The sequence below is a fragment of the Mucor mucedo genome (assembly GCF_025094135.1).
Source record: "Mucor mucedo strain NRRL 3635 chromosome Unknown EV154scaffold_192, whole genome shotgun sequence".
NCBI lineage: Eukaryota > Fungi > Mucoromycota > Mucoromycetes > Mucorales > Mucoraceae > Mucor > Mucor mucedo.
In genome coordinates, this window is record NW_026252476.1 from 1 (window position 1) to 24,982 (window position 24,982).

Genomic DNA, 24,982 nt, shown 5'->3' on the forward strand with positions numbered 1-24,982 from the left:
TTTATCCAAACTTGCATGACAACATCTTTGGAGATGGGCAAATGAACATTGGTAACAGGATCTACAAAGTTGTCAAAAACAATTGCTCTAAAGATGATAAAAGTAATATGTTACCTTCCCAAAGAATAGCCGTTTTGTCCGAATCATGAATCATATCTAATTCTTTTTGTAAAAAAATGCCTAGGAGATCAACTCCTGTAGCATTATTCTTCTTCATGTAATTTCTAACGTCTTCATCTTGATTCCAACAATTATAAACAGGTTCATCACCACCCCCGTGAAACCAATCATCTGAGAACAACTCACTCACTTCCGTAATAACTTTTTCTACAATTTCATACGTCTTATTATGGATAGGGTTCAGTTGACCGGTACCTGGTTCTGCTGCAAGCCTTTTACTCCAATCGTTGGATTCATCAAGATAATGAACACCGGTACATGTTCTAATAATAGGATATATTATGAACTGCATGTTAATTAGGAGAAAGTTTATCTTACGTAATTTCTTTATGAGACAAAGCCCAAGAACCAGTATGTGCAGGCTATATAGTTTTAGTATGACCCAATGTGATTTTTAATTTTAAAAAAGTAAAAGTAATTACCATATCAATTTCAGGTATAACTCGTACACCACGTTTATATGCATAATCAATGACTTGTCTTACATCTCTTTTTGTGTATACCAAACGTTTCTGATGTAGCTTATATGCACCCTCTTGAGCAAGTTCAGGCACACTCTGCAGCTTGAGAGGGAAACTGTGAGAATCAGTAATATGCCAATGAAAAACCTATACAATAAAAATAAAAAAATGTCAGTTACAGTAGACAAAGATTGATCAGTATGTACTTACATTCATTTTATTATATGCCATCGCATCAATAGTTCGAAGGATGTCCTTTATGGGGTAAAAGTTTCTCGATGTGTCTATTAGAATTTAGTTTCCGTTTTTCTACGCTAAATAGTTTGTATTAAAATTTTGTATCATTTACCCAGCATCAAACCACGGTGTGAGAACTTTGGAGAATCTTCAATTCGGATAGGTGCATTTGGTATAAATAAGTCCTCAAAACCGTAGTTTCCCTCATCATAATCCTCTTCGTTTTCAAAATACATGATCTCTCCCTCCTCGTTTCGTTCTGGACGAGCTTGAACCAATTGAGAGAATGTTTCAAGTCCGCGGATTGTCCCCCACACAGTTTCTGATTTCAATGTTGCTACACCACCGTTGATTGGAATATCTAAAGTATAGGATTCATCCACTCCATATTCTAATTTTTTATCTTCATCTGCAATGATGATCTCTAATGCACCTAATGTACGACGAGCAACAGGACTTGTTTCGTTAGTTGGTGTTAAAGGAACTTGGACCTAAATGAACAATAAAATTTAAGCAAAAACAATAACATTACTATATTAAGAGAAGGGGCTTACAGGTGTCCATCTCTCGTGGATGATAAGTTCAGTATATCGATGGACCGCTTCTTGAAGATATGCAACTTCTGGAGCTTCAATGTGGAATGTTGTCTAAACAAGTATAAGCATCTATTAAATCACAGTAAAAAAAACAGTATTCGCGTTGTACAAACATCAAGGTTTAATTCGACTCGACCCTGCTTAAAGGATTGGGGAACTGGCCATAAATAAGTGGCCCAAACAATAGAAGGAAAAATTACAGCGATCGCTGAAGTTAAGGCAAGTGATTTCATGTTGTTGAAATGTAGTAAAGAAAGAAGAGAGGAAAAAACAATATTTTAATGTAATATAAATGTTAACAAATTTAGAACAAAAGAAATCCAATGTGACGACGAATCTGCATGCATTATTGATTTACGGCTAGCATATTTTTTACATGACCCTTATAATGGTAAAGCTTAACTCTCTTTTTTTTTCTGGATAAAAAATCACAACAATAGACCAAATTTACTTGTAACATTTTTGTGCCAGCATTCAAACAAATCGGAAATAAAGCATAATTGACATTAGAATCTAGAATAGACATGCGGGTTATGTTTAAAATGTGCTAATGGATGGATTTTAGAATTTAAAAATACTTTGATAGAGATATGTATCAGTACATCGAATCATGTACTCACTCACTAGTCATTAAAATTACTCGTTCTACTACTACCGACTACAGTTGTAAGTTGATCTGTCAAAGTGACTTTAGAAAATAAACACGAGTCAGGCCCCATGAATAATTGGCCAAAGCGCTTAATTTATCTAAATAAAATAAAATCATCATTGAAAACATTTGCGTAAAAAATTAAGGGGGTGTGACAAATGGGATTGGCAGTAACAAGGCGAAGAAGCGTTTTTGTTGTGATCAATAGTCCAAAAATGGAAAATATTAGCAGACCCGGGTTCTTTGGGCAGTGTCTTTGTCTTTTATTGAAAAAAGTAAATAACCCTCCTTTCAGAGTACTACAATTATTAGAGCGCAGACAAAAATTAGTTTAAAGAATAAAAAACCAACAATTAGTAGTACTATATGTAACAAGGTGATGTGCGGGGGAGATGATTAACGGTCAATATTAAGCATATATCGGTTATACTTACGTCATCGTTAAAATTAAGAAAATATTTTCAGTATGAAAGAATTTCCACCCCATAAAATAAGATTCTTATCTCTTACCAAAGGAGCATAAAGTCCGGGCTGGTTATAGGTGGATGCTTGTCATATATGTAAGCGACGTACATCACATCGAGATTTGTGAAATTCTAAAAAAAAAAGTAACTCCGTCCAAAGTAGTACTGATAGCAATTGTATGGTAAAGATTGGGGCTACTGAATAGAGATAGTAGTAGGATGTATGGCCAAATACAACCCACCAGTCCGATACTATCTTAAAAGAGTAAGTGTTTGTTTTTGGTACTCTGCTAAGCAAGTCTTGTGCTGATCATTTGAAAAAAAAAAAAGTCAAATGCTAATGAACCCCCAAATGATAACATTCGTCTAAGCCAATTACAAAGCTTGGACGATTAACGTTGACATTTTAAGCCTATGTTTATCATCCCAACATGTGTAAATTCAGCAATCCTGTAACTCTGTAGCGTCAGCTATATTTCCATTTCAGCCAGCGTAACATACGGTTGCGTACTTGCGAAATATAAACAAAAACATGCCCTGTATTTCTTGTTTCGAAATGGTACGAGATGGATAATAAATAAGTGGGATCATGAATATATCACAAAAAGAAAGCTTTACTCATATGACGTGACTCCACAAACCATTCGTTTTATTTAGATATGTATATTTAATGTACTAATTTACAGTATGAACTCTATGCATGTTGTCATTGATTTCATCGATTCTGCTCGCTTCGTTATGATAGTATAATCGACGAGTTAAATGTTCTCTTCCCGAGTGTACTGTCGATCTAAAGTGATCACGCAAAGTTTTCACGTTTGGTCCACTAAATACACAGAAAGCTCTTTGATAATCCGCATTATATTCTTTTGGAGGAGGTCTACAAAACTGTTGGAATTCCTGACGTTGAAAAGCCGGTACGAACGATAAACTGAGATGGGTTAATCTTCTACAATGAATGACGAGTACGGAGATAGCTTGAGCAGTCAGTTGGTCACAGTACGATAGATGAATACGTTCCAAAGATACGCTTGTCCGGGAATTTCTAGTCAGAGCCATAATGGCACGATTAGTGATACGATTACATTTGACCAAGCCAATTCGTTTCAGTTTAGGCAACGCTGCTAATGCAATCACGGTGTCATCACCCAGATTATGACACGCAGCCAAATCAATATATCGAATTCTTGTACAATTTGATGCAAGATGTTTGATAGATTCGTCGGTTATGAGTCGACAAGAGCCAAGATGAATGTAGTGCAAATATCTCCCCAGGCGAGCTAAATATTCAATGCCTTTATCCGTGATGTTCACACACTTGTTGAATATTAAATTTCGAATTTTGGGTGCAGCTTGTGTGATGCAGTCAATGGTGTTGTCAGTAATCATGACTACGTTTGTTAAATCCAATATTCTGAGCTGATCATAATATATTTCCTTTCCGATGGGTATAGTTGCCAGTGAAGATTTAGTGAAGGCAAGGTCATTGATAGATTGACATTGATTTACTTTTAGTTCACGCAATTCTCTACATTTGGAAAATATTTGTATCAAAGAATTGTTTGTGATTGAGCAATTAACGACATCGATTTCCAATAGAGTTGGACAGTAAGTCGTTAAAGCAGTGATTGAGACATCAGTAAGTTTCTTCCAATTGGAGAGCCTAATCTATAATAAAAATTGTTGTCAATACTATTCACTCCTTACTTTTTAGCTCCTTCATGGGGGGTGCACTCCTTACTCTTCTTAAATCTCTACAATTTTCAGCTAACTGAACGATACTTTTATCAGTGATTGCGGTACATTCTTCTTTGATAGGAGGGTTCATCGATAGATTTAAACCTTGAAGCCTTTTACAAGTTTTTGCAATCATGAATATTGTTTCGTCCGTAATGTTTTTGATTTCAGACAGATCCATTGACAATAAATATTGACCGACATCCTTACTCAAGAAATTGATAATACCTCTGTCCGTAATATAAGAACAACCTGTGAGAGTCACACGATCTAATTGTTTGCATACAGATAATGTTTCTAATGAATCATCGCTAATAAAATCTGATACGGCAGCTAGATTAATACGTCGCACAAGTGGAGCATAAGCTATATATGTTGTCTTCTCTGGTAACAATAATGTTTTCTGAAATTCAGTCCATGCTAGTGGTTTTAATAAAAGTGGTTTGTGCCACAGTAACTGTAAAGCACAATAACTCCATATTTTGCATGTAAGCGAACAGTTTAATAAGTCTTTTGACGAGGTATCTGTAAATTCCAGAATATTTTGTAATATTTGTACAAGTAGTTCTGAAGGTAAAGTGGAGATTGGCATAATGTGAGAAAGAGATGAAGAAAAAAAAAGAAAGGAGAGATGGAGAAAATTTTAATTGGTATTTTTATTACTTTCTTTGTGCTACAATCTTCTTTAAAACCGCTTGTACAGAAAAGGTGCTTTGATCTAAATTCAAAGTGTCTCCAATGTTAAATATTCCTTGTCGCGTTCTTTTCAATTCTGTCATGTGGCCGCATGTTCCCATCGATACCGCTATATCATGTACCAGACTTCTCATATAAGTGCCTCCACCGCATACAACTCGCATTTCCAATACATTTTTATTATAATTTATGACTTGTAATTCCTCAATATAAACACTTCTAGCCTGAATCGGTTCCGGCAATTCTATATTCTTCCTGGCATAATCGTACAATCGTTTCCCTTGTATCTTTAGTGCAGAATAACTATAAAAATTACCATATTAGGATTGCTGAAAAACACATCACAATAACTTTCCTTACATGGGTGGAACCTGTGTAATATTTCCTTTGAAAGAAGGTAATGTTTTCATCACCAATTCTCGTGTTAAATGGTCGGTACTTTCTATTTTAATTACTGTGCCTGTTGCATCATATGTGTCCGTAGCTTCTCCGAATTTGGCTGTAACCAAATATTCTTTGGTGCCCTTTAAGTACTCTTCCAGCTCCTTACACCCTTTACCTATTCCAAGCACAAGCACACCTTCCGCCATCGGATCTAACGTACCGCCATGGCCGATCTTGACTCGTTGTTTTCTCTTTATCGGCTCAGCTTCTTTCCATAACTCATTAGACAAACCGTATTGTACAAAATCCGTTGCTTTCCTCGACGACCAGCCTTTTGGTTTATACACTGAAAGTACTCCATTAATAGCGTGTGCAAGTGTCAATGTTGACATTAAATATTAAAAAAAAAAAACCAGGTTTTTCTTTTCTGTTTTTTATTTTTTTAGGCCCTGGCATCACACAGTTCATGTAAATTTAATTGGCTAGTTTTTATTTGTTAGAGACTGCCATTATAGTTGTTTCGAATGCTAAACCTACTCTTTATTCTCTCTCAGACCATTCCTGAGTTTATATACTATGATAAAAGCTTGGTCTCCTTATAGATCCAGAGGTGATTTAATGCTGGCTATGAGTTGATGCTTATATTCATTCTTTTCATACTTAAATCGACTGTTATGAAAATGATTACGACAATCTGTATAATTAAAATAGACATAAGTCGTTAGCTCATACATTTAGTCAGGCGGGTCGATATTGTCGGCTACAAAAAAAAAATGAATGCCGGTTCATACTTTGTCGGTTGGTGCCGAACGTGAAAAATAATAAGCTCGTTTTCTTTTCTGGTTCCTTACTATAATTCAAAATCGAGATCGGATGTCGGTTATATCTAGACATTCTGTTTTATTTCAGATATTTGCTTGGCCGTTCACCCGGTATAAGCTAAAAAATTTGAGCAAAGACAGAATTCAACACAGCACTGTGCACAGACCCGGTTAAAGTATACAGATATTTTCAAACATATATGTAGATGAAAAAAGCTGATATATTCAAAATTTATGATAAAGTGTGACAGCCCATATTCAGAATTCACCATAATATCGACTGAAGTTATTTTCGTGGTAAATATAATACTACAGGATTTACATGATGAGGTAATATAACTACCGTTGAGTGTGTAAAACCATACTGTATGATACAGTAGGTAAAAGGTCGCTCTTGTCGACAGCGGTGAATTCTTCGTCGAGATCCATGTCATCATCTGGCAAAGACAGGTACATCGATCTCTACCTGAAGCAGTTAATACCATGTATATGTATTGTAGATTGTTGGTTTACCTTTAGTTGAATCAAATCCATGAGTACTTTTTCTGCACATTTATAAGTGGTATGGGATGTGTACATCAGTCCTACAGAGGTTCGAACGTAGGGATAATATCCATTTCTAAAACTAACGATATAAAGTTTGTAGGATAAGCCTTAGTATATAGTGAAGGCATTAGTCATTTTCCTTGCATTGTCCTTTATTTTATTGTTCTATTTACGGTATATGTGTACATCAAAAGCTACGGCCTCTTTCCATGGGCTCGCTTTCCTCAACCTTACATGCAATTGTCTTTTACATGTCTCGAGTATTCTGGCACGTGCAAGATCAACGAATGCTTTAGGTGTATTGGCTGGTTTGACCTCCCCGTTTCCTATTTCAAATGATTTAGTACAAAACACCATGTCCGGTCTGGAAGAAACTGTATCAGGCAATTTTTATTTGTTTATCCGTGTCGTAAAATCCCTGTATGATGTGTAGTTTTGAATCAGTATACACTTACAGTATAATATGTTTTTTAAGCATACCATAAAACTCTTACTTTATCGTGAGGAGACCATTAATTACATATGTTTGAGCCTTTACTTATGATGGAAGTATCTGCAAATAGCCCCAGGCTTATATATCTACAAGCAATTTTGAACTTGGCAATTGTCTATCAGCATTCAGTCGCATGCACTATTAAAGAATTTTATTCCATAACACCCCATCATATTGCGCAACTTAAAAAAAGTCAAGATGATATGACATAAACTTCTTTTTTATAGACCAATGTGTAGATTTTACCAAAAAAAAAAAAAAAAAAAAAAAAAAAAAAAAAAAAAAAAAAGGCGTACCCAGGTGTAAATATTGCCAGTTATGACGCTACCACCCATAAAGTATGCGATTGTTTTTAATGCTTCCCCCTTCACTATTTACTGTTTGTACAGAAAGATCTCTGAACAAGTAAATTCTATGATACGTGTTATGAGTCCTCAAGGATTTCCTATCAAAAGAGCATGAGAATTGGATATCAAGTGTCAATGAGAATAAGGTGATAATTCAAGCTCGCCATTGACCTTTAAAAGAAAAAAGGATATTCCTACCCAAACAAAGATGTTTAGTCGCCTTATTATTTTCTCCCAAGTCCTTGACCGTGGTCTTTATACGATCTTTGGAATTACTTCTCTGGGGAAATTATCTGTGAGTGTAATGTACATGCTGTTTGTGCTGTTTGCAATTGTTTTAAATCTGACGCCCTGATCTCATTCGTGATGTTACGAGACTATGAATACAAATTGAGTCATCTCGGTTTTACTAAACCTGCATAGAACAGATTCAGCTCATTGCTATAGAATTTCGTTCCTTCTTTTAAAAAATCCGCAACAAAAAAAGAAGTTTTACCCGAGCGTGATATTTATGCATCTGTTTAAGTTCCAACTCCTACAGTTGCCTCTTCCCCCCCCCCTTTTTTTGTTATTTTATTTAATACTATGAGGATCCTTCTTAGTTCACTCTTGTTTTTTCCCCCCACACACTTTTTATTACTTGGATGTATTGTTGCCTATTTTTTATAACATTCATATGTCTTTTACAATGTGTTTATTCGTTAGAAGAAGGTAAGACAACCACTTATATGGTCTTACTTTTCTTTTTAACACTTTACTTCTAGTCTGTGATGGGGTTCCTTGGACCCTTTGCTCACCACGCCAAAATGACACATGGTATAATCGCAAGGAAAACACATTTATCTGGAGTAAAAAGTAAGATAATGATATATATGCTGAATACAAAAAAAAGGTTAAAGAAAGAGTCTCGTACACTACTAGTTCATCGTTCGAAAATAGTGTAAGGTATTTTTAAAAAAAAATGCAGAAAATCAACTCGATATACCCAATATACAAACTGTACTGCTGTAGAGTGATTTATACATCTTGTCAATCGCAGGAGAAAATAGCACAGAAAGAACAATAAAGTCCTGGCTGGATTTGAAGGGAAATGCACTCACGGTAGAAGTCACGGATGATTGGTTTCCCAAATCATTACAGAATGGATCCAATTTGACATCGACAGTCTTTGCCTTTGTCTATCCTCATAACCATACCATTTCTCCAGATATTCTTCTATTCTCTGCCATAGATGAATTAAACAAAGTCCAGCCAAATACAAAGTTTAACATTATTCGTAAGTTACAGAAAAAAGCCAATTGGAAAACTAAATAACTAAAACAGCTATTCAAAAGAAACCCCCATGGAGCCCAAAATTATTACCCAGGAGAAGTTAAAGCATAAATGGATTCTGGCTATTATTATTATTGCGATTCTTCTTGTGATTATAGCAATATGTGTTGTTATTTGGGCTTGGAAGAATATGCAGAAGATGAAAAAAAAAGCCCAAATGGACACAACAACAACAACAACAGGCGGTCTTTATCAACAGCAAGAAAAGACAATGCAGAGTTCTATTTTAAGCACTCCAGATGCAATGATGATCGCCGATACCTTTCGTCAAGTGATGTCCACTAGCGATTTAGATCAATCTAGGAATCAGGTTGGCAAGGATTTACTCAATAGGCAGCTCATGTCAGAAGGAACTTTACTGTCTCAAGTAGAACGAAGAACTTCCTCTACTAAATAAATTAATTAATACATCATTATCCCCCTTATCTTACTCCTCTATCCCTCTCTCCTTCCTTTCCTTATCTAACCAAGCAGCTAATATCAGGCATAAAGGGTTATGCGAACTCACTAAATTTACATGTCGCACCCAGTGGCTCTATTTCCATCCCCATCCTCCAATGTCTACTTTAATATCCTCTCAACTCGATTAAACTCGTGACACTTTCGAGTGTATTATCTATAATGATGTAAAAATTTCTCATTTCATCAAACTTGTCCATCCAAATCGGCGTCTTCGAAACAATCTCACAAAGTACCCCTTAGACAGTTCCACCCGGGAAATATTTTACCCCGGCTTCTTTCTTTTCATACTTCCATCGACCTTTACTTTCTTGGGCTTAAAAGGCTCCTTAATTTCATTCAAAATAGCATAATCTGCTGTGATAGCCCCCATTATAGTATGTGTAACATTACAAGCGGTTGGTGTTTCAACTACTGTGAGTGTACCCCTAATTGAATGAGCTTTTGAACTTACCATGTAAATATTCAGGCTACTTTCGTCTAAAAAGTGCGACATTGACAGAGACAGAAAAAACACTAAACCGATTTCGATTATTACAGGTAAAAACCCCAAACAGCAAAAAGAACGATGCTTCATACTCGATTGGGCGCGTATTTGAAAAATGGGAGGGGAGCTTCAAATATCGGTAAAGACCTTTACACGAAGGAATGATCGTACGCTACCCACCATAGTGCTATGGAGAAGACATTCAAGATTTGCAATATTGGCTCTACCCAGGTTGTCCACATGACTCGTAGCGCTTGTGCTCGCATGTGCGATCTTACCCCCTCTCCAATACATGCGTTCTTTAGGTGGTTATGGTACATTTTACTTACCACTAGATGAAAAAAGACGAGAAGCGGTGATTTGAAGAAAAAAACAGAGTAGCTTATTCAGATCTTTTAGAATCAATGGATGTTGATCCCGTGTAACAGAAAGATATTATTCATATAGTTAAATTATTGATTTCGTGTAGTCCCATTATGTCTAGATTGGGTCAATACCTATCAAATAACGGAAAAAGATCTGTAAAAATTCAATTCTATCGGGTGGAACAATACTTTAAGAATAATTGATAACTTGAATATAATGGAGGGAGGGGGAGGTGGAAAAAAAAGTTTTGGTCTATATTATCGGTTGATGTGCGCGCAGGCTTTGCACTTAGACGTCAATAATTCTTGTTGCCTCAAACTAAATGCGAATCCCATAAGCATGTAGTAATCCTATTTTCACTGGTAACATGTGAGATAAACATACTTTTATTTAACCGCATTTAATTTTTGAGCCTTATTACTTATGATTTGAAATCATTTTTAAATGGCCCCAGGTCCACATTTAGATGTGATGCTCAACTTGGAGAATTTTCATCAGTGTTTCAGTAGTAGAATGTATCAACAGCGAAGCGTAATTATAAAAGAAAATGCTTGTGTAGGCATGAATTATAAAAAGAAAACGGTGAAGTCTACGCAAACGTCTAATAGAAAGGTACAATGATATGTCTCGCGAATAGACGTAACACTTTTTGTTTTACACATTTGTGTAGACTTTACCTCCAAACCATCAGAGCTTGTATGGATCTGCATTTTATTGAGATTTAAAACATACAATAAAGAGGCATTTTTTATTTTAATTGAAAAGAAAGAGCTAAATCTATATGTCAAAGTACAGAGTTGACCTATTCGCATACGTATTTAAATAGCCGGTATGTCACATTTGATTTCTGTAAAATTCTGGAGTGGAAAGCTCTTTAAGCTTGGCGTGTTTTCCAGCAGTAGCTGTGTCAGGAAAAGATAGTACGTTGATGAGATGTTTTAATGGGAGGATTTGGTTTGTCCAAGACACTCGTACTCCAAACATTATGATAATGATAACTTGTTTAGCCGTCAACCTTGTAGGATACTTGTCTCGTCTCTAATTTGACAAGTTCTATTAAACAGGCGCGGTAACTTTTGATTAATATGTGTTTAACAACAATATGCAAGACTAGCTATATATGACATTATTGTGATTGGATTAACAGCTCACTAATTAATCAAAATATCGAAGAAGATTAACGTTTTTTATTTTTTTATCATCATTCTTGTTTTGGGGGAGCTCCCAAAGGAAAAAAAGAAACTGGTTGTCATCAGTAGCTTAATCCAGCCTTTTGAATCATACTTTTGAAAGTCGTGATAGTTTAGTACTTTATCAAAGTCCAAAGTGGCTCTTGACATACCCAGTACCAAGTTTACGACCTCAAGGTCTTTGATTTCAGTTGCTGTGCCTGTATTTTGGTTTTGGGGTTTTTTTTTTTTTTTTTTTTTTTTTTGTCACACAATTCAAGAGTTGGCCTCCTTGGGATGCCACTCTCCTTCGCTTATGTTGAATGTGAAGCTTTATTTTTAGTGTGAAGTTCAAACAAGGAGAATAGAGACTTACCGTGATTCAAAGGAAAATGACGCTCCATGGTGACGACGTCTTACATTTTCTTTTTCGGAGGAGCCTTGCTCTACGATAGCCCTCGACAAAGACTTTACTCACCAAAGAGAAATAAGAGAGATGTGGTGGAGGGAAGAAACCACAATATAAATCATTCGGTGGGTAAAATTACCACTTAATTCTCAAGCTAATTTATCAATACATGTTTAGAAGTCGTCACATATTTTACGGTTTCTGACTCGTTTCTGTCAAAGACTTTTTTTTTTTTTGGGTGTGGACTAGATTCAATCAAGCAACTACAGGTAAATAAAAAAAGGTTGATAAACGTACGTCTCTTTTGAAGTAACTGTATGCTAATTTTCCCTGTTTTTGATGTAGTACAGACGACAACTAGCATGAAATAGAACGAATGAATAGAAATAGTCTGTCGTAATAAACCATTTTCACTTAAAGGTAAGAGTCTCTTTATGTTTGGTTCCCCTGACTACAGGTCCTAAACAAGATACCGTTGATAACCATGAGGAATTTTAGGTTGAAAGAGCTCTCATGTGTGAATGATAAGATTTTAAAACTCCCTCCTCTTTTGCTGTATTTTGTTATTTTTTTTTTACTCATAATCAATGTCTGCATTTAACTTTATGAACAAGACAGAAAGTCATGAGAGTCTTTCATCTGTGCTCTCGTCCTCACTCATTGAAGATTTGTATGATTCTCAAATAGACACGTTTGTTAATCAAGCGAAACCTACCCCCTCTCGACCGCAACAAAAGAAGAAAAAGAAGAAGGGGCAGGAATCGACCATTTTCTCCATGATTGATGATTTTGCTATGGCTTCGCAAGACCAAAGGTTATCTCCCAGTTCTGGCAGGAGGTCAACTAACTTTGAAGTAAAGTCTGCATTTCCCTTCATGAGTTCATGTAAGTATCTGTGTATCTTAATTTTTGCATAATAAAACCTAAACAAAACAACAACAAAAAATTCATTGTCAGCGTCATCGGCATCTTCCTCAACCACTACCGCCACCACCAAAACTTCTTTTCCGGTAACCTCAGCACCATCAGGACGTAAATTTCAAGCGAACGAGGAGCTAAAGCTAATTTCGGCCAGTTCTACTTTACACCGTATACAAGCCGAGAAAAATCATCGCTTGCAAACGTTGCAACGTCATTATAAACGACAAGAGCAAACACGCGACCAAATAATGACGCTGAGAACCCGACTTTTGGAGCTGGAAAAGGAACGAGATGAAGCGATATCACAAGAAGATTTTGTACGTGTGGAGAGATTAGAGGCGACACGGGTAAAGTTAACCCAAAGTTTAAATGAACTGGACACGGGGTATTTACCTCGGGTAGATGCAGTATGGCGGGAGATGCATGATATTATGGTAAGAGAGTCGGAAGCAGCGACGCATGTATTGGATTGTTGTGAAAAGGTAAAAGAGGAACGTCATTTACAGTACATGAAGTTTGTCACGGATCATGAACGCATGCATCAAAAACGCTTAGAAGAAATCGAGCTGGGCAGACAAGGCCTTGAATCACAAAAGAGTGAGGTGGCCTTTGAGTTGGGACTTTGGGAGCAGGCAGATGAGGATCTGACCGAACGCAAAGGAGAAGCTACTTTTCAACTGGATCATCAACAAAAGGATCTTTCCAAAGAGGTGCAACTCATCCAAGTAAGACAAGAAGAAGAAGAAAACTTTATCGTTGTCATGTGTATTTTAAAAAGTTTTTTTTTTATCATCGTTAGACCGAGATGGATGATCTGAAACTAAAATTAAATAGGCTTCAAACTAAAAAAGCAACGCTGGAGAAGAGCATGACCGAGATAGCCTCTGTTATGCATGAAAAGTTATTGCCGTTCTCGCAAGAAACCCTAGAACATGAGCAAGAATATCAGCAACTTCAATCCAAAAAGAGCGATATTTCCGAAAAAGAAGTGAGTTATTTTATTTATTTATTTATGTAAAGGAAGAGGGATGGTTGGATTGACAGAAAGGCGTATATTAGCATGTTTTGAATGAGCAGGAGACGGCGATTATGGAAGATATGAATAAACACCAGCAAGACAAGGATGGCGGGTTAAATGAACTCCAGACACTAAATGAACAAATGGCCGAGGCCATGGAACTGGCACAACAAAAGGACATGATGGATTCACTTTTACGATTTATCCAGTGTATTCAAACGCGAGACGGTACATTAGCACAGCATCAACGAGAGATCCAGGCGCAAGTACATCAAACATACAAAAAATATATAAACAATGCAGCCATGACTAAAAGAGAGTGTTATTTTAGGTCTCGGGAACGTGTTCGGGAGGTGGAAAAAAAGGTGGATGCGATGCAAGAAGAGTTGTTTGGACAGCAACAAAAAAGCATCGAAGTGGATGAGTCAATGAGAGCATGGGAGCATAAAATAACGCGTTGGCAACGACAAAAAGAGTTAGCGATTGAAAGCCGTCGGTTTCAAAATGCTGCAGTATACAAAGATCAAATCCAATCCGCGCAGCATGAAATAGACAGGTTAAGAGACTGTTCGAAACTGATAGAGAAGGAGGATGGGCAGTTAGAGAAACAGCAAGCGAATCTTGAGCGCATGAAAGAAGCACATGAAGCTTTAGTGAAAGAGAAGAGTAAGTTGTGTCTGTGTATTTTCTGGGGGGTAATTAATTTTAATTTAATTTTTTTTTTTTTAATTATAGATGCTGAAATTAAATCAGTTCTGAAGCAGACTTTGGAGCAAATATCCAATTGTGAGTTGCCATCATGGGTTGATCATGAGGTAGAATTAATGGAAGCTCATATATTGCAACAAGAAGAAAGAGTAGTATGAAGATGAAACATTGATGCAATGTATTTTTATTAAAATAGGGGCATTATTTGAATTTTTATGTGTTTAAAAAAAAAAAAATTAGCAAGGGGAGAAAAAAAAGGGGGTGAGTAGGTGAGAGGATGGCGAGGAGGATGATGATGAGAGGGGGCATAAAGTTCATATAAATCATAGAATAATTTTTTTTTAAACATACAAGGAGAAGAGCTGCTTCTATTCAGAATAGAAGATGATGATCATAGAATTGTTTTTTGTTTTTTTTTTTAGGGCTTGCTTTTTTTTTTTTCTTTTTTTGGTTGTTGTTGGTATCGATTTTGGGAATAATGAAAGTGCATAATTAGAAATAGAGCGTGCGTGTTCAAGGATTAAACAATGAAACGCCACTATCTCTTCTTGTTGTTGTTGTTGTTGCTGCTGTTGCTGCTGTTAAAGGAGACCATAATTGTTTGCTGGGAACCAATAAATTTGATAAACTGGGTAAAACGACATGGTCGCGATCATAGACACTAGAGCTCCATAATGGGGGTTGTGGTGTTGGTTGAGCATATTGATAGGGAATGGCTACACTATAAGGCCAAGAAACACTGGATGGAGAGGATGGACTACTCGTACTAGAAGAATCATCTTCATAACCAGACAACCCAGGTGTGTTGGGTGACCAGTAAGGTGGAGAAGAGTTACTATAACATTCTGTGCAAGCACAATTTTGTTGTTGTTGTTGTTGTTGTTGCTGCTGCTGCTGCTGTTGCTGCTGCTGCTGCTGCTGTTGTTGTTGTTGTTGTTGTTGCTGCTGTTCAAGCATAACTTTACGTCTCTCTTCTATAAATGGTTGCCATTGTACGGAGGGTCTTCTGCCATTGGTTACGTGGTCACCCTTCATATGCTTGGTAAGGATGGTTTTACGAACGAAACTTTTTGAGCAGTTCTCAAAAGGGCATCGATAAGGTCTTTTACCAGTGTGCGTTCTTCTATGTCTAGCAAGAGAACTGCTATCACTGAAACTCTTGTTGCAAAGAGGAAATTCACACACGTGTGGTCTTTCGCCAGAGTGTGTACGCATATGTACAGTCAAAGCTGATCGCTAATTGAAATAAAATTGATTTAGGATTCAACTGCCTTTTTTATCATTTCATTCTTCTTTGTTACCTGAATAAAGCTTTTGCCACAGCTCTGTTCTCTACAATTAAACGGTCTATAATAAAATAATGAGGGTTAATTTTTTGACAGCTGGGGGGGGGGGTATATGAAAACATTGTTGTTATTTACCTTTCGTTCGTATGAATACGAGAATGTCGAACCAAATCAGAACGTCTGCCTATAATAAATTAAAGTTTAGTTGAAAGCGTTTTATGCCGAATGAGCAATTATTTACCAAACGTCTTTTTGCATTCCTTGAATGCACATTCGAAAGGTCTTTCTAAACTGGGTGCAGTCTCTTGATGAACAAGTTCCAAAATCTCCATATTATGAGGCTAGTGTATATATATATATATATTTTTTTTTCAAATATATTTTTTTTTCAATTTTTTTTTTTCTCAGTTGTCAAACGAAAAAAAAAAAAATAAGCAGTAGTGGTATTATTTAATATAATGTATGTAAAGAGTAATAATAAAAAAAGATAAAAAAAAAAAAAAAAGAATTGTTTAATTATTTATAGAAGACAAGTTTATTTTATCCTCTTTTTATATCAAATAAATAAATAATATTGCTCCCTAGGTTAACCCCCTAGGATAGCACAACAGAAGGTTTGTGTGCTATTTCCGAACTCCTTGTATATGTGTATTGGGTAGAGTGGAAAAGACTAGGCTTATTAGGATACACCAAAAATAGGAGGAAAGAGAAAAAGCGAGTTACTGAAAGATCTACTCACAGCTAAAAAGTCAACTTATCCCATTAGTTGTCATCGATCGTGTAGCCATGTTTCACATGTTGATTGCGTGGTAAGACTGAACAACTCCGAATAAATCACTCCTCCCTTTTCTAATCAACCGATAAACAGAGGCACTCTTCACGGATCTGTCCCGACTTCTCATCACCGTGCACAAAAAAAAAAAAAATGTTTCTCCTTGTCATTGGTACTACTAAGAATAGTATTGACGCATTGGTAAAAAAAAAAAAAAAAAAAAAAAAAAAAAAAAAAAAAAAGTTCGGACTTTCCTTCTTCGCCATTATGATGTTTGCGGTTGCTATGGAAATAAAATAGTATTTGTTGCCACTACTACTGCCACTGCTACTACTGCTGATGGTGAAATAACATCATCAGTAGCAGCAGGACAACCCCTGAAAAAAGAAGTAGTCCATGGTTCGATGTAGTTCATCTACACCACTCCTCTTTTTTATGATGATTATCAAATTCAATCGAATCGATTGGCATCTCCTCAAAAAAAAAAAAAAAAAAAAAAAAACTTGTAGTAACTTATACAGCGCGCTGACAAGGGGATTATATGAGAAATTTTTGGCGTTCAAGTTTTTTGAGTTTTATTCTATTCTATTTCTCTCCTCATTTTCTCCTTTGACCTCCCCCATCTATTTTGGTGTTTTTTTTGCAACATGCGTACATAAAGGGTCTTTTATAAACAGAAGAAAAAATATTAACCTTTTTTCTCTTTTGGACACCCCTTTTTTTACTGTTTCTTACATTGATTAATGGCGTATTTTTTTCTTAAATGTTTAAAAAATGTAATTTCTGTCTCAATATACACAGGGAGCAGATAAAAAATAAAAAAGAAGGGGAGTCTTCCTTCTAATGATTTTTTTTTTAGACTAAAAAAAAAGGCCGTGTGTCATAGTTAATTTATTTAATTTTGCTATGCCAAAAACTTTAATCTTTTTTCATGCACCAGAAGAGATGGATTGGCGTACAATGAGAAGTCCAGGGTTGTTCGTTTGTATGTTTATATGTTTGTGTTTATCGTAAGAAAGAGAGGGGGGAAAAGGTAATTACTACGATGAGAGGATGAACCAAACCTTAATGTATAGAAAAGGATATATCAATTATTGGGCGTATTTTCTCCCTTCTTTTTTTTTTTTTATATATACATGATATTAAATGACATGGCCGAATAGAGTCAGTCCATAACAGAAAAGCGGAAGCCTCCTTCCGACATGTATTCATTGTGACTTTAGTTGTAATCACACTGCTTATTTTTCTTATTTCCGAATCTTTCTTTTTTTTTTTTTTTATCATTGACACAGACACTTTTGAGGGTTGATATCTTTTGTCTGAGGGTGGCGGGGTCATTTTACCTTATTCCTCGTTATGGTATAAAGACAGGTGTTGACTTTTATCATCCCACGTGCGATTCGTCTTATTTTGTATCACCTCCCCATCTATTAATCCCCACCCAGCTACACTTATATTCATCTTTTTCATTTAACACCATGTCCACATCAACAATGTCAACCCCTACTTCAGAGCAAAACGTCAACCTCTCTCCTCACCAGGTGAGCCTTTCATCCCCATTTTAACCCCCCCCCCTTTTAACTTGACTAACCTAACTTTCTCATAGACTCTCTTGAACAGCTATGTTGGTTTCGACACCATCACCCAGCAGATCGAGAAAAAGTTGCTGAAAAAGGGTTTCCAATTCAACGTCATGGTTGTAGGTCAATCCGGCCTTGGTAAATCAACATTGGTCAACACCATCTTTGCCTCTCACTTGATTGACAGCAAAGGTCGTTTAGACGCTTCTGAGACCACCCGTCAAACCACAGAAATCGAAGCCGTCGCTCACAGTGAGTCTTATTTGACTATATTACATATTTCCCTACTAACAATACACAGCTATCGAGGAAAATGGTGTGCGTTTAAGCTTGAATATCGTGGATACACCTGGTTATGGCGATCAAGTCAACAATGACAACTGGTAAGTAAAAACAAAAATTAAGCCTTAATTAATTTTAATTTTTTTTTTTTTTTGCTCCTAAAAAGTTGGGAGCCTATTATTAAATACATCAAGGATCAACATTCTGCGTATCTCCGTAAAGAATTAACCGCAAGACGTGAACGTTATATTATTGACACACGTATTCATTGTTGTCTCTTCTTTATCACACCTTCTGGTCACTCGTAAGTTATGCATTTATCCACTACTACAACAACAACAACAACAAAAACTCAATTCGCTTTGCGTTTATATAGTCTTAAGCCCATTGATATTGTTGTACTTAAGAAGCTTTCTGAAGTTGTCAATGTCGTACCTGTCATTGCCAAATCCGACTCGCTTACTACTGAAGAACGTGACGCTTTTAAGCAAAGAGTAAAGATCATCCTCGTGTTTAATATAATATAGCGTGTTACTTACCTTATTCTTTAATAGATCAAGGCTGAGCTTGTATTCCACAATATCAGATTATACCCTTATGAAAGTGAAGAGGATGAGGAACAAGAAAAGGCATTGAACGAAACCATTTTTGAGCTTGTTCCTTTTGCCATTGTAGGTTCCGAGAGAAATGTGGTGATTGACGGTAAAGCAGTACGTGGAAGAAAGACACGTTGGGGAGCTATTAATGTGGAAGATCCCAACCATTGTGAATTTATTCATTTGCGTAATTTCTTGACAAGAACTCACTTACAAGACTTGATTGAGACTACCGCCATGATTCATTATGAGACTTTCCGTGCAAAGCAATTGATGGCCATTAAAGAATCCACTCAAATTCAACACAATAAGCCTGAATCATCAGAGGATTAAAGTAATTCACTAATACACAAATATTTACTTAATCTTTTTTTTTTATCATGTACTTTCTACACAAACACGCACACACACGCACACACACACACACACACATACACACCTATAATAATTTTTTATTTTTTTAATAATAAAGAAAATTGCTTAAAATGGAAATGGCATGTGTACGACCTTGCACCCCCTTATTTTGAAACGCTACTCAGGGCAACGTTTTAATACGTAAAGTACCACTTGAACCAATTATCTTTAGCGAAATACCAAAATATAATGTTGATCCCGATCTTCCACTCTTTATTTTTAAAAAGTATCGTTTATTTAAGAAAAGCTTATATTTCCAAAAAGTTTAGATAGATTGGTCTAGTGCTTCTGATGCATAAACAATGTTGACACGTAGAAGCATCATTTTCCTAATGCAAGTTTGAAGGCCACTTGTCATTTTTTTTTTTGTCTTCCCAAACAATGAATATATGAATTTACCCACTTGTCTAAATTAATAACCAAATATAGTATTCCATTTGGGCTACAGTCAATCATTGGACCCAACTTTGTTCGGCCCCCCGAATGATTTTTGGGCAGTAAATAAAAACTTTAAAAAATAAAGGTACGGTAAACAAACAAACAAAAGAATCATATCACGTCAACCTTGTTTGTGGTATTTGATTATGCTCTTAGAGCATTAGCACTATTCAGTATTCACCTGTCTGGCTGCAACAGTTAGTAAATTAAATTGCTACTATTAAGTATATAAACCCGGCTTTATTCAGCACCCCAAATTGTCAACAAATTTTGATGCATCATCATTACCTTTCGTTATTCTCAAGCTTCAATGTGCCGATGCTTTACCAAATCAAGTCAATGTTTCCCATATCGTGTTTACACACTGTATGGATTTAATAATTTCTGAAATCATTAAAGGTAGTAGCATCACACATTCATATATTTTGATGTTATTTTTTCAAGACAATACACTTTTCAATTCTACACAGATATAGCAAACAAAAGTAATGCTCTTTTGTTACACACTAATAAAAGCCGCTTGTTTTTTAATGCGTGTATGTGTGTGTGTGTTTGCTATAATTTCAATTCCAGATAGTTGCCGGACCGTTGCCGGACAGTCCATTTGTTATTATAACTGATGTTTTCACGGACTCACGTACCCTTTCTTTTATATATTTTAACTATAAACACATACATCAAACATGGGTGGTAAATATAACAATAACAATAATCCATCCATTGAAAAAACAACATTGCATAAGAATTGAAATGTGAAATGATACTAACGCCAAATAAAAAAAAAAGCTTATAAATATCTTGAAGAGCTTTCCAGAAAGAAACAATCCGATGTCTCTCGTTTCTTACTTCGTGTAAGATGTTGGGAATTCAGGTACACAGAATCCTCTGATTCTATTTAGGCTTGAATACGCCTTCTATTTTTCAAGAAATTGAAATTTAGAAGAGTTTAATAAATTCATCCGATGAATGATTGTACTCTGAGACTCATGCAGGAAAAATTTCTTTTTTGGTTTTTTTTTTTAATTTGTAGACAATTAAGCGTTATCCATCGTGCTTCTCGTCCTTCTCGCCCTGATAAGGCCCGTCGTTTAGGTTACAAGGCCAAGCAAGGTTTCGTTATCTACCGTATCCGTGTTCGTCGTGGTGGTCGTAAGAGACCTGTTCACAAGGGTGCTACCTTTGGTAAGCCCGTCAATGAGGGTGTTAACCAACTCAAGTACCAACGTTCTCTCCGTTCCACCGCTGAGGAACGTATTGGTCGCAAGTGTGCCAACCTCCGTGTGTTGAACTCTTACTGGGTCAACCAAGATGCTACTTACAAGTACTTTGAAGTCATCCTTGTCGATCCTTCCCACAAGGCCATCCGTCGTGATGCTCACATTAACTGGATTGCCAACCCCGTTCACAAGCGTCGTGAAGCTCGTGGTCTTACTGCTATCGGTCGTAAGTCTCGTGGTCACGGTAAGGGTCATCGTTTCAACAACACTAAGGGTTCTGGTCGTCGTGCCACCTGGAAGCGTCGTAACACTCTTTCTCTCCGTCGTTACCGTTAAAAAACAAATCATAATACCATTTCATCTAATAAATAATTCGCATTTTTTCTTGTTTGATACAATTATGATTAAAAACTCTTATTTGCACTGAAAGAGCAGTTTATTTATCTTTTATTTATTTCTGCTCTTTTTCTTCCAAGGTACGTAATAACATTTTAATGCGGTATTCGGCTTTATCGTTGAGAGTCTGTAATCTCTTGATTTCTTGCTTTAATTCTTGGCTGTTATCTTCAATGACAGGGGAAACTTCATCTTGTTTTTCAATGACATAAAGTGTCAATAAAAATTCTTTCATATTTATGTATATTTCTTTTTACCGGTCTTGTTTATGATTCTCTTTAACTGTTCAACTTGTACTTGAAGTGCCTTGATGGCAACATCGACAGGTGTGGTGCTTAAGAAATGATCTTGTTCTGACATTGGCGAATTATGGGGTTGGGGGTTGGGAAAAAAAGAAAAATAAAATAAAACACAATTTGGGTTGACAGCTGTTGTCGAACCCTGAAAAATAATTTAAGCACCGATCGCTGCATAAATCGTAGTGCTTTATTAAAGAAAGCTGTGTGTTTAAGTTTTTATTTAATCTCTAAAATGAATTTTTACAGAGCTATTAGAAAACATAAAGATACAAGTGAAGGAGTATCGACAAAGTTGCGATACATAAGATTCGGAGACCATTTGAGTGTAATATTTTCCGCCAGATTTAAATATTCTGAAGTAACGAGATTTGGAACAAAGGTCAAGCTTGATAAAGGTAAATTCGGCCGTTGTGTCAATTTGGTTTATGTCAAAGGTAAAAACCCGTAATTCTTTGAAATCCCGCATGTCAAAGCAGAATTTTTTCAGCCTACCACCATATTTACTGCCTGATATCTCCATGTATTGCACATGGGGCGAATACTGGCGTAGCCGATAAAATGTGATATCCGAAATGTGGAATCTGTTCAGACGTATGGCGGTACTCGTAAAGTCAATACTCCCATTATCCACAATTATAGTCGCTTTTTGGATATCTCTATAGCTCTTCATGTATTTCAATAAAGCAAAAGGAAATACTGCTGTTGCTGCATAAAACTTGATAGACTTCACGATTTTTCGCGTGTCCACAAAGTCATAAGGATTGTCATGGGATGTATGATACACAAAATTGAGCTGAGAATTACAAATACTTATGATGTCCTCCATGTCATTTGGGCAAGACTTGAAAGTAGCATTGAATAGCAAGTCACTTTTCCCTTTCAATGACATCAAAAAGTTGTAAAATGCGATTGTTTGTGATGGAAACAAATCATGTAAATACCGTTCTTTCTTCTTAATGGTTACATTTTTGAATTTTAGAAGTGATCCAGCAAATGAGTGAAAATCTTTAAACCACTGGAATATGTCTCCGCCAATGACCAGAGTCAAGGATTGTAAACAATAGTTTGATCGGATATAATCGAGATATGGGGTTGCATCAGAGTAGATAACTAATGTCAACCTTTTTAGGTTTACATTATTCGTAGTGCCCAGTTGGTTTTTGGCATGCAAAGGAACCGGACACTGGTTATCATAATTTAGGCTTGTCAAGTTGTCACAATGGAGTAATATGTCAAACAAAGTTATATCAGATAAATAGCGATTCGTCACAGTTAAGTTTGTAAGCTGGGTAAAATGGGGTAAATAATAAGTGAAACTTTTGGGTCCATCAGATTTTGTCGCGTAATCAATTGCATACAGTTCAAGTGTCCGAAGAGAATGACGGAAGTTATAACAGGCAGCAAAATAGTAAAGATGAAGGTACATGTTATCAGGAACAGCTTTGATCTCTTCAATGAACTGTAAATACAAATTCGCGTCAACTCTTTCAGCTAGCACTTGCATATATTTTTTATAATTTCGACTTGAAGAAAGATCAAGTTTTTTTAACCTTGGGAACCGCGAAAGCATATGTAAAAAGTCTTGTTCAACTAGGAAATTCGTGCAATCTCTATGCGGTGTCGTCATTTTTAGTTCTTGTGTAAATTCAGCATGCGTCCAAGGTTGGTATACATCAACCGTCTCTTCGCTAATGAAAGCTTTCCGAAAGTATGCAGAAAGTGATGCCTTGTACCAATCTCTACATACGAACAATACATTGCCAAAATCAGCATCGTCTAAATAACTGATTATATGGCGCAAGATCTCTTGCGCAATCTTTGCATTCGACATGGGTCAATGTACAATCTTAAAAAAGGGGCAGACATGAGTGATAAATAAAACTGTGTCATATTTATATTGTAGCTGTCACAAAAACGTGGTATGTATTAAGGGGACTTATGTTCATCACAAATAGCAATGCAGAAATTTACTTTAAAATAGAAAGAAAATACGAATCAAAAAAGGGGGATTATGTGGACCTTTTTGTAGATAAACGTGATCGTAGGCGGATACTTATTGTAGTTATCAAGTTTCTATTTGTATGATCGCCACAATTACTTTGTTGGGTCAACTGAAGAAGAAGAATTTCTGCAAAAAATGTACCTGATCTTTCAAAGGTTACACGCATGTTAAATAAAAGGGTTTTATGATGCCAATAAGGTTTACAGCTGAGTGTTTTTCGTTTTGTATGAATCTCAGTTTTAAAATTATCAGCAGAACTCCAAAGTTTTATACTCGTCAATAATGTGATTAAGCTTGAGCTATCAAAATGAAAAGAGATATGATTTTAGTAGGTTTACTGAAATGCAATAGGCGTAATTTACTTTTATAGGTATATGAAAGCATATAGATAATACATACTCGATGTTTGTTGAGTCAAGCCTAGATCTATTGCTTCTAATAAGTGACAGTAAGTCCAGTGACGAGCAGTAAGCCAAGCCATTTTCTAATGCTCGAGTGATTTATATCTAAAGGACGCTTAAGTAAACGTGAGCTACAGCTCCAAGAGTTGGGTTGATGTCTTAACAGTAGTTAAACATTTAGTTACAGCAAAAGTTAGGGTCACTTTCATAATGATGGAAGGCTTTGAATTAACATCAGTTTGTCTATAACACACACCTCTATGTCATCTTCAATAATTGTCTCTCAAGCTGCTACATGATATGAGATAAAGAGGCAAATATTTGCCCTTAGGTCTGAACATATGATTTTAGAAGCGCTTTCGTACTAGCTAAAAACTTTTGAGGCTATTCTACTTTCTCTTTACATGGATTGCTTTTTTTATATTTATCAAATGGAGTACATCGAGCATCATTAAAAATTAGATTTGTCAGAAAATTTATTTGCCCTGTCAGAAACTAAATATTCCAAAAGAGCGACTTTAGGTATGTAACATTTGAGGAATTTGTAATAAATTGTTTCCCATTATAATGACCACAAGGATTCATTTTGATAGGATAATTGGTATAGAAGCCACTCTATTTTTTATTAACTATATGAAGGTAGATGGCTGTTATTTTTTTAATACTGCTAATCTATATAATAATAGTTGTAAATTCTTTATATATATTACTTCGGTTATCAAAAGCTGCAAAAACTGATATATGTGCATGAGAAAATAACTTTTGTTAAATTATTTAACCATTCCTTTAAAAAATTAGCCGTGGATTAGATAAGGATTA

General features: G+C 35.9%; 11 protein-coding genes across 11 annotated transcripts; 4 read left to right on the forward strand and 7 right to left on the reverse strand.

Moving 5' to 3' along the window:
- Positions 1 to 1,707, reverse strand: EV154DRAFT_431429 (glycoside hydrolase superfamily; the record flags this gene model as incomplete). The annotated part of the gene is made up of 8 exons (XM_051596608.1): positions 1 to 61; positions 115 to 443; positions 499 to 542; positions 603 to 788; positions 821 to 846; positions 991 to 1,369; positions 1,433 to 1,525; positions 1,588 to 1,707. Coding segments are annotated over 8 exons (1,238 nt in total), but the record flags the coding sequence as incomplete, so codon positions are not given.
- Positions 1,708 to 3,267: 1,560 nt separating this feature from the next.
- Positions 3,268 to 4,916, reverse strand: EV154DRAFT_540691 (uncharacterized protein; the record flags this gene model as incomplete). The annotated part of the gene is made up of 3 exons (XM_051604434.1): positions 3,268 to 3,318; positions 3,404 to 4,255; positions 4,329 to 4,916. The coding sequence occupies 3 exons, from the start codon at positions 4,914 to 4,916 to the stop codon at positions 3,268 to 3,270; spliced, it is 1,491 nt and encodes a 496-aa protein (XP_051451305.1).
- Positions 4,917 to 5,067: 151 nt separating this feature from the next.
- EV154DRAFT_407987 (tRNA pseudouridine synthase B) lies at positions 5,068 to 5,652 on the reverse strand (the record flags this gene model as incomplete). Its single annotated transcript, XM_051595349.1, has 2 exons — positions 5,068 to 5,323; positions 5,381 to 5,652. Coding segments are annotated over 2 exons (528 nt in total), but the record flags the coding sequence as incomplete, so codon positions are not given.
- Positions 5,653 to 6,256: 604 nt separating this feature from the next.
- On the reverse strand, positions 6,257 to 7,518 carry EV154DRAFT_110165 (uncharacterized protein). Its single transcript, XM_051593901.1, has 4 exons — positions 7,252 to 7,518; positions 6,945 to 7,189; positions 6,739 to 6,878; positions 6,257 to 6,687 (listed from the first exon to the last, which is right to left on the reverse strand). The coding sequence occupies exons 2-4, from the start codon at positions 7,126 to 7,128 to the stop codon at positions 6,565 to 6,567; spliced, it is 447 nt and encodes a 148-aa protein (XP_051451307.1). The 5' UTR covers positions 7,129 to 7,189; positions 7,252 to 7,518; the 3' UTR covers positions 6,257 to 6,564.
- Positions 7,519 to 8,981: 1,463 nt separating this feature from the next.
- Positions 8,982 to 9,657, forward strand: EV154DRAFT_529368 (uncharacterized protein). The gene has a single exon (XM_051603659.1). The coding sequence runs from the start codon at positions 9,101 to 9,103 to the stop codon at positions 9,338 to 9,340; it is 240 nt and encodes a 79-aa protein (XP_051451308.1). The 5' UTR covers positions 8,982 to 9,100; the 3' UTR covers positions 9,341 to 9,657.
- A 10-nt stretch (positions 9,658 to 9,667) lies between these two features.
- On the reverse strand, positions 9,668 to 9,898 carry EV154DRAFT_431459 (uncharacterized protein; the record flags this gene model as incomplete). Its single annotated transcript, XM_051596612.1, has 1 exon — positions 9,668 to 9,898. The coding sequence occupies one exon, from the start codon at positions 9,896 to 9,898 to the stop codon at positions 9,668 to 9,670; it is 231 nt and encodes a 76-aa protein (XP_051451309.1).
- A 2,501-nt stretch (positions 9,899 to 12,399) lies between these two features.
- On the forward strand, positions 12,400 to 14,694 carry EV154DRAFT_529369 (uncharacterized protein). The gene is made up of 6 exons (XM_051603660.1): positions 12,400 to 12,718; positions 12,791 to 13,479; positions 13,554 to 13,742; positions 13,814 to 14,034; positions 14,104 to 14,438; positions 14,508 to 14,694. Exons 1-6 carry the CDS (start codon positions 12,421 to 12,423, stop codon positions 14,636 to 14,638), a joined length of 1,863 nt encoding a protein of 620 aa, XP_051451310.1. The 5' UTR covers positions 12,400 to 12,420; the 3' UTR covers positions 14,639 to 14,694.
- Positions 14,695 to 16,227, reverse strand: EV154DRAFT_529374 (uncharacterized protein). The gene is made up of 4 exons (XM_051603661.1): positions 16,008 to 16,227; positions 15,902 to 15,950; positions 15,782 to 15,827; positions 14,695 to 15,716 (listed from the first exon to the last, which is right to left on the reverse strand). Exons 1-4 carry the CDS (start codon positions 16,096 to 16,098, stop codon positions 14,994 to 14,996), a joined length of 909 nt encoding a protein of 302 aa, XP_051451311.1. The 5' UTR covers positions 16,099 to 16,227; the 3' UTR covers positions 14,695 to 14,993.
- Positions 16,228 to 17,733: 1,506 nt separating this feature from the next.
- Positions 17,734 to 19,488, forward strand: EV154DRAFT_529378 (Septin-type guanine nucleotide-binding (G) domain-containing protein). Its single transcript, XM_051603662.1, has 6 exons — positions 17,734 to 18,079; positions 18,145 to 18,370; positions 18,420 to 18,501; positions 18,567 to 18,704; positions 18,777 to 18,894; positions 18,955 to 19,488. The coding sequence occupies exons 1-6, from the start codon at positions 18,017 to 18,019 to the stop codon at positions 19,327 to 19,329; spliced, it is 1,002 nt and encodes a 333-aa protein (XP_051451312.1). The 5' UTR covers positions 17,734 to 18,016; the 3' UTR covers positions 19,330 to 19,488.
- Positions 19,489 to 20,499: 1,011 nt separating this feature from the next.
- EV154DRAFT_110395 (60S ribosomal protein L15) lies at positions 20,500 to 21,459 on the forward strand. The gene is made up of 2 exons (XM_051593902.1): positions 20,500 to 20,538; positions 20,635 to 21,459. Exon 2 carries the CDS (start codon positions 20,811 to 20,813, stop codon positions 21,399 to 21,401), a length of 591 nt encoding a protein of 196 aa, XP_051451313.1. The 5' UTR covers positions 20,500 to 20,538; positions 20,635 to 20,810; the 3' UTR covers positions 21,402 to 21,459.
- A 454-nt stretch (positions 21,460 to 21,913) lies between these two features.
- EV154DRAFT_529388 (uncharacterized protein) lies at positions 21,914 to 23,966 on the reverse strand. Its single transcript, XM_051603663.1, has 2 exons — positions 23,742 to 23,966; positions 21,914 to 23,679 (listed from the first exon to the last, which is right to left on the reverse strand). The coding sequence occupies exon 2, from the start codon at positions 23,589 to 23,591 to the stop codon at positions 21,981 to 21,983; it is 1,611 nt and encodes a 536-aa protein (XP_051451314.1). The 5' UTR covers positions 23,592 to 23,679; positions 23,742 to 23,966; the 3' UTR covers positions 21,914 to 21,980.
- Positions 23,967 to 24,982: the final 1,016 nt, after the last annotated feature.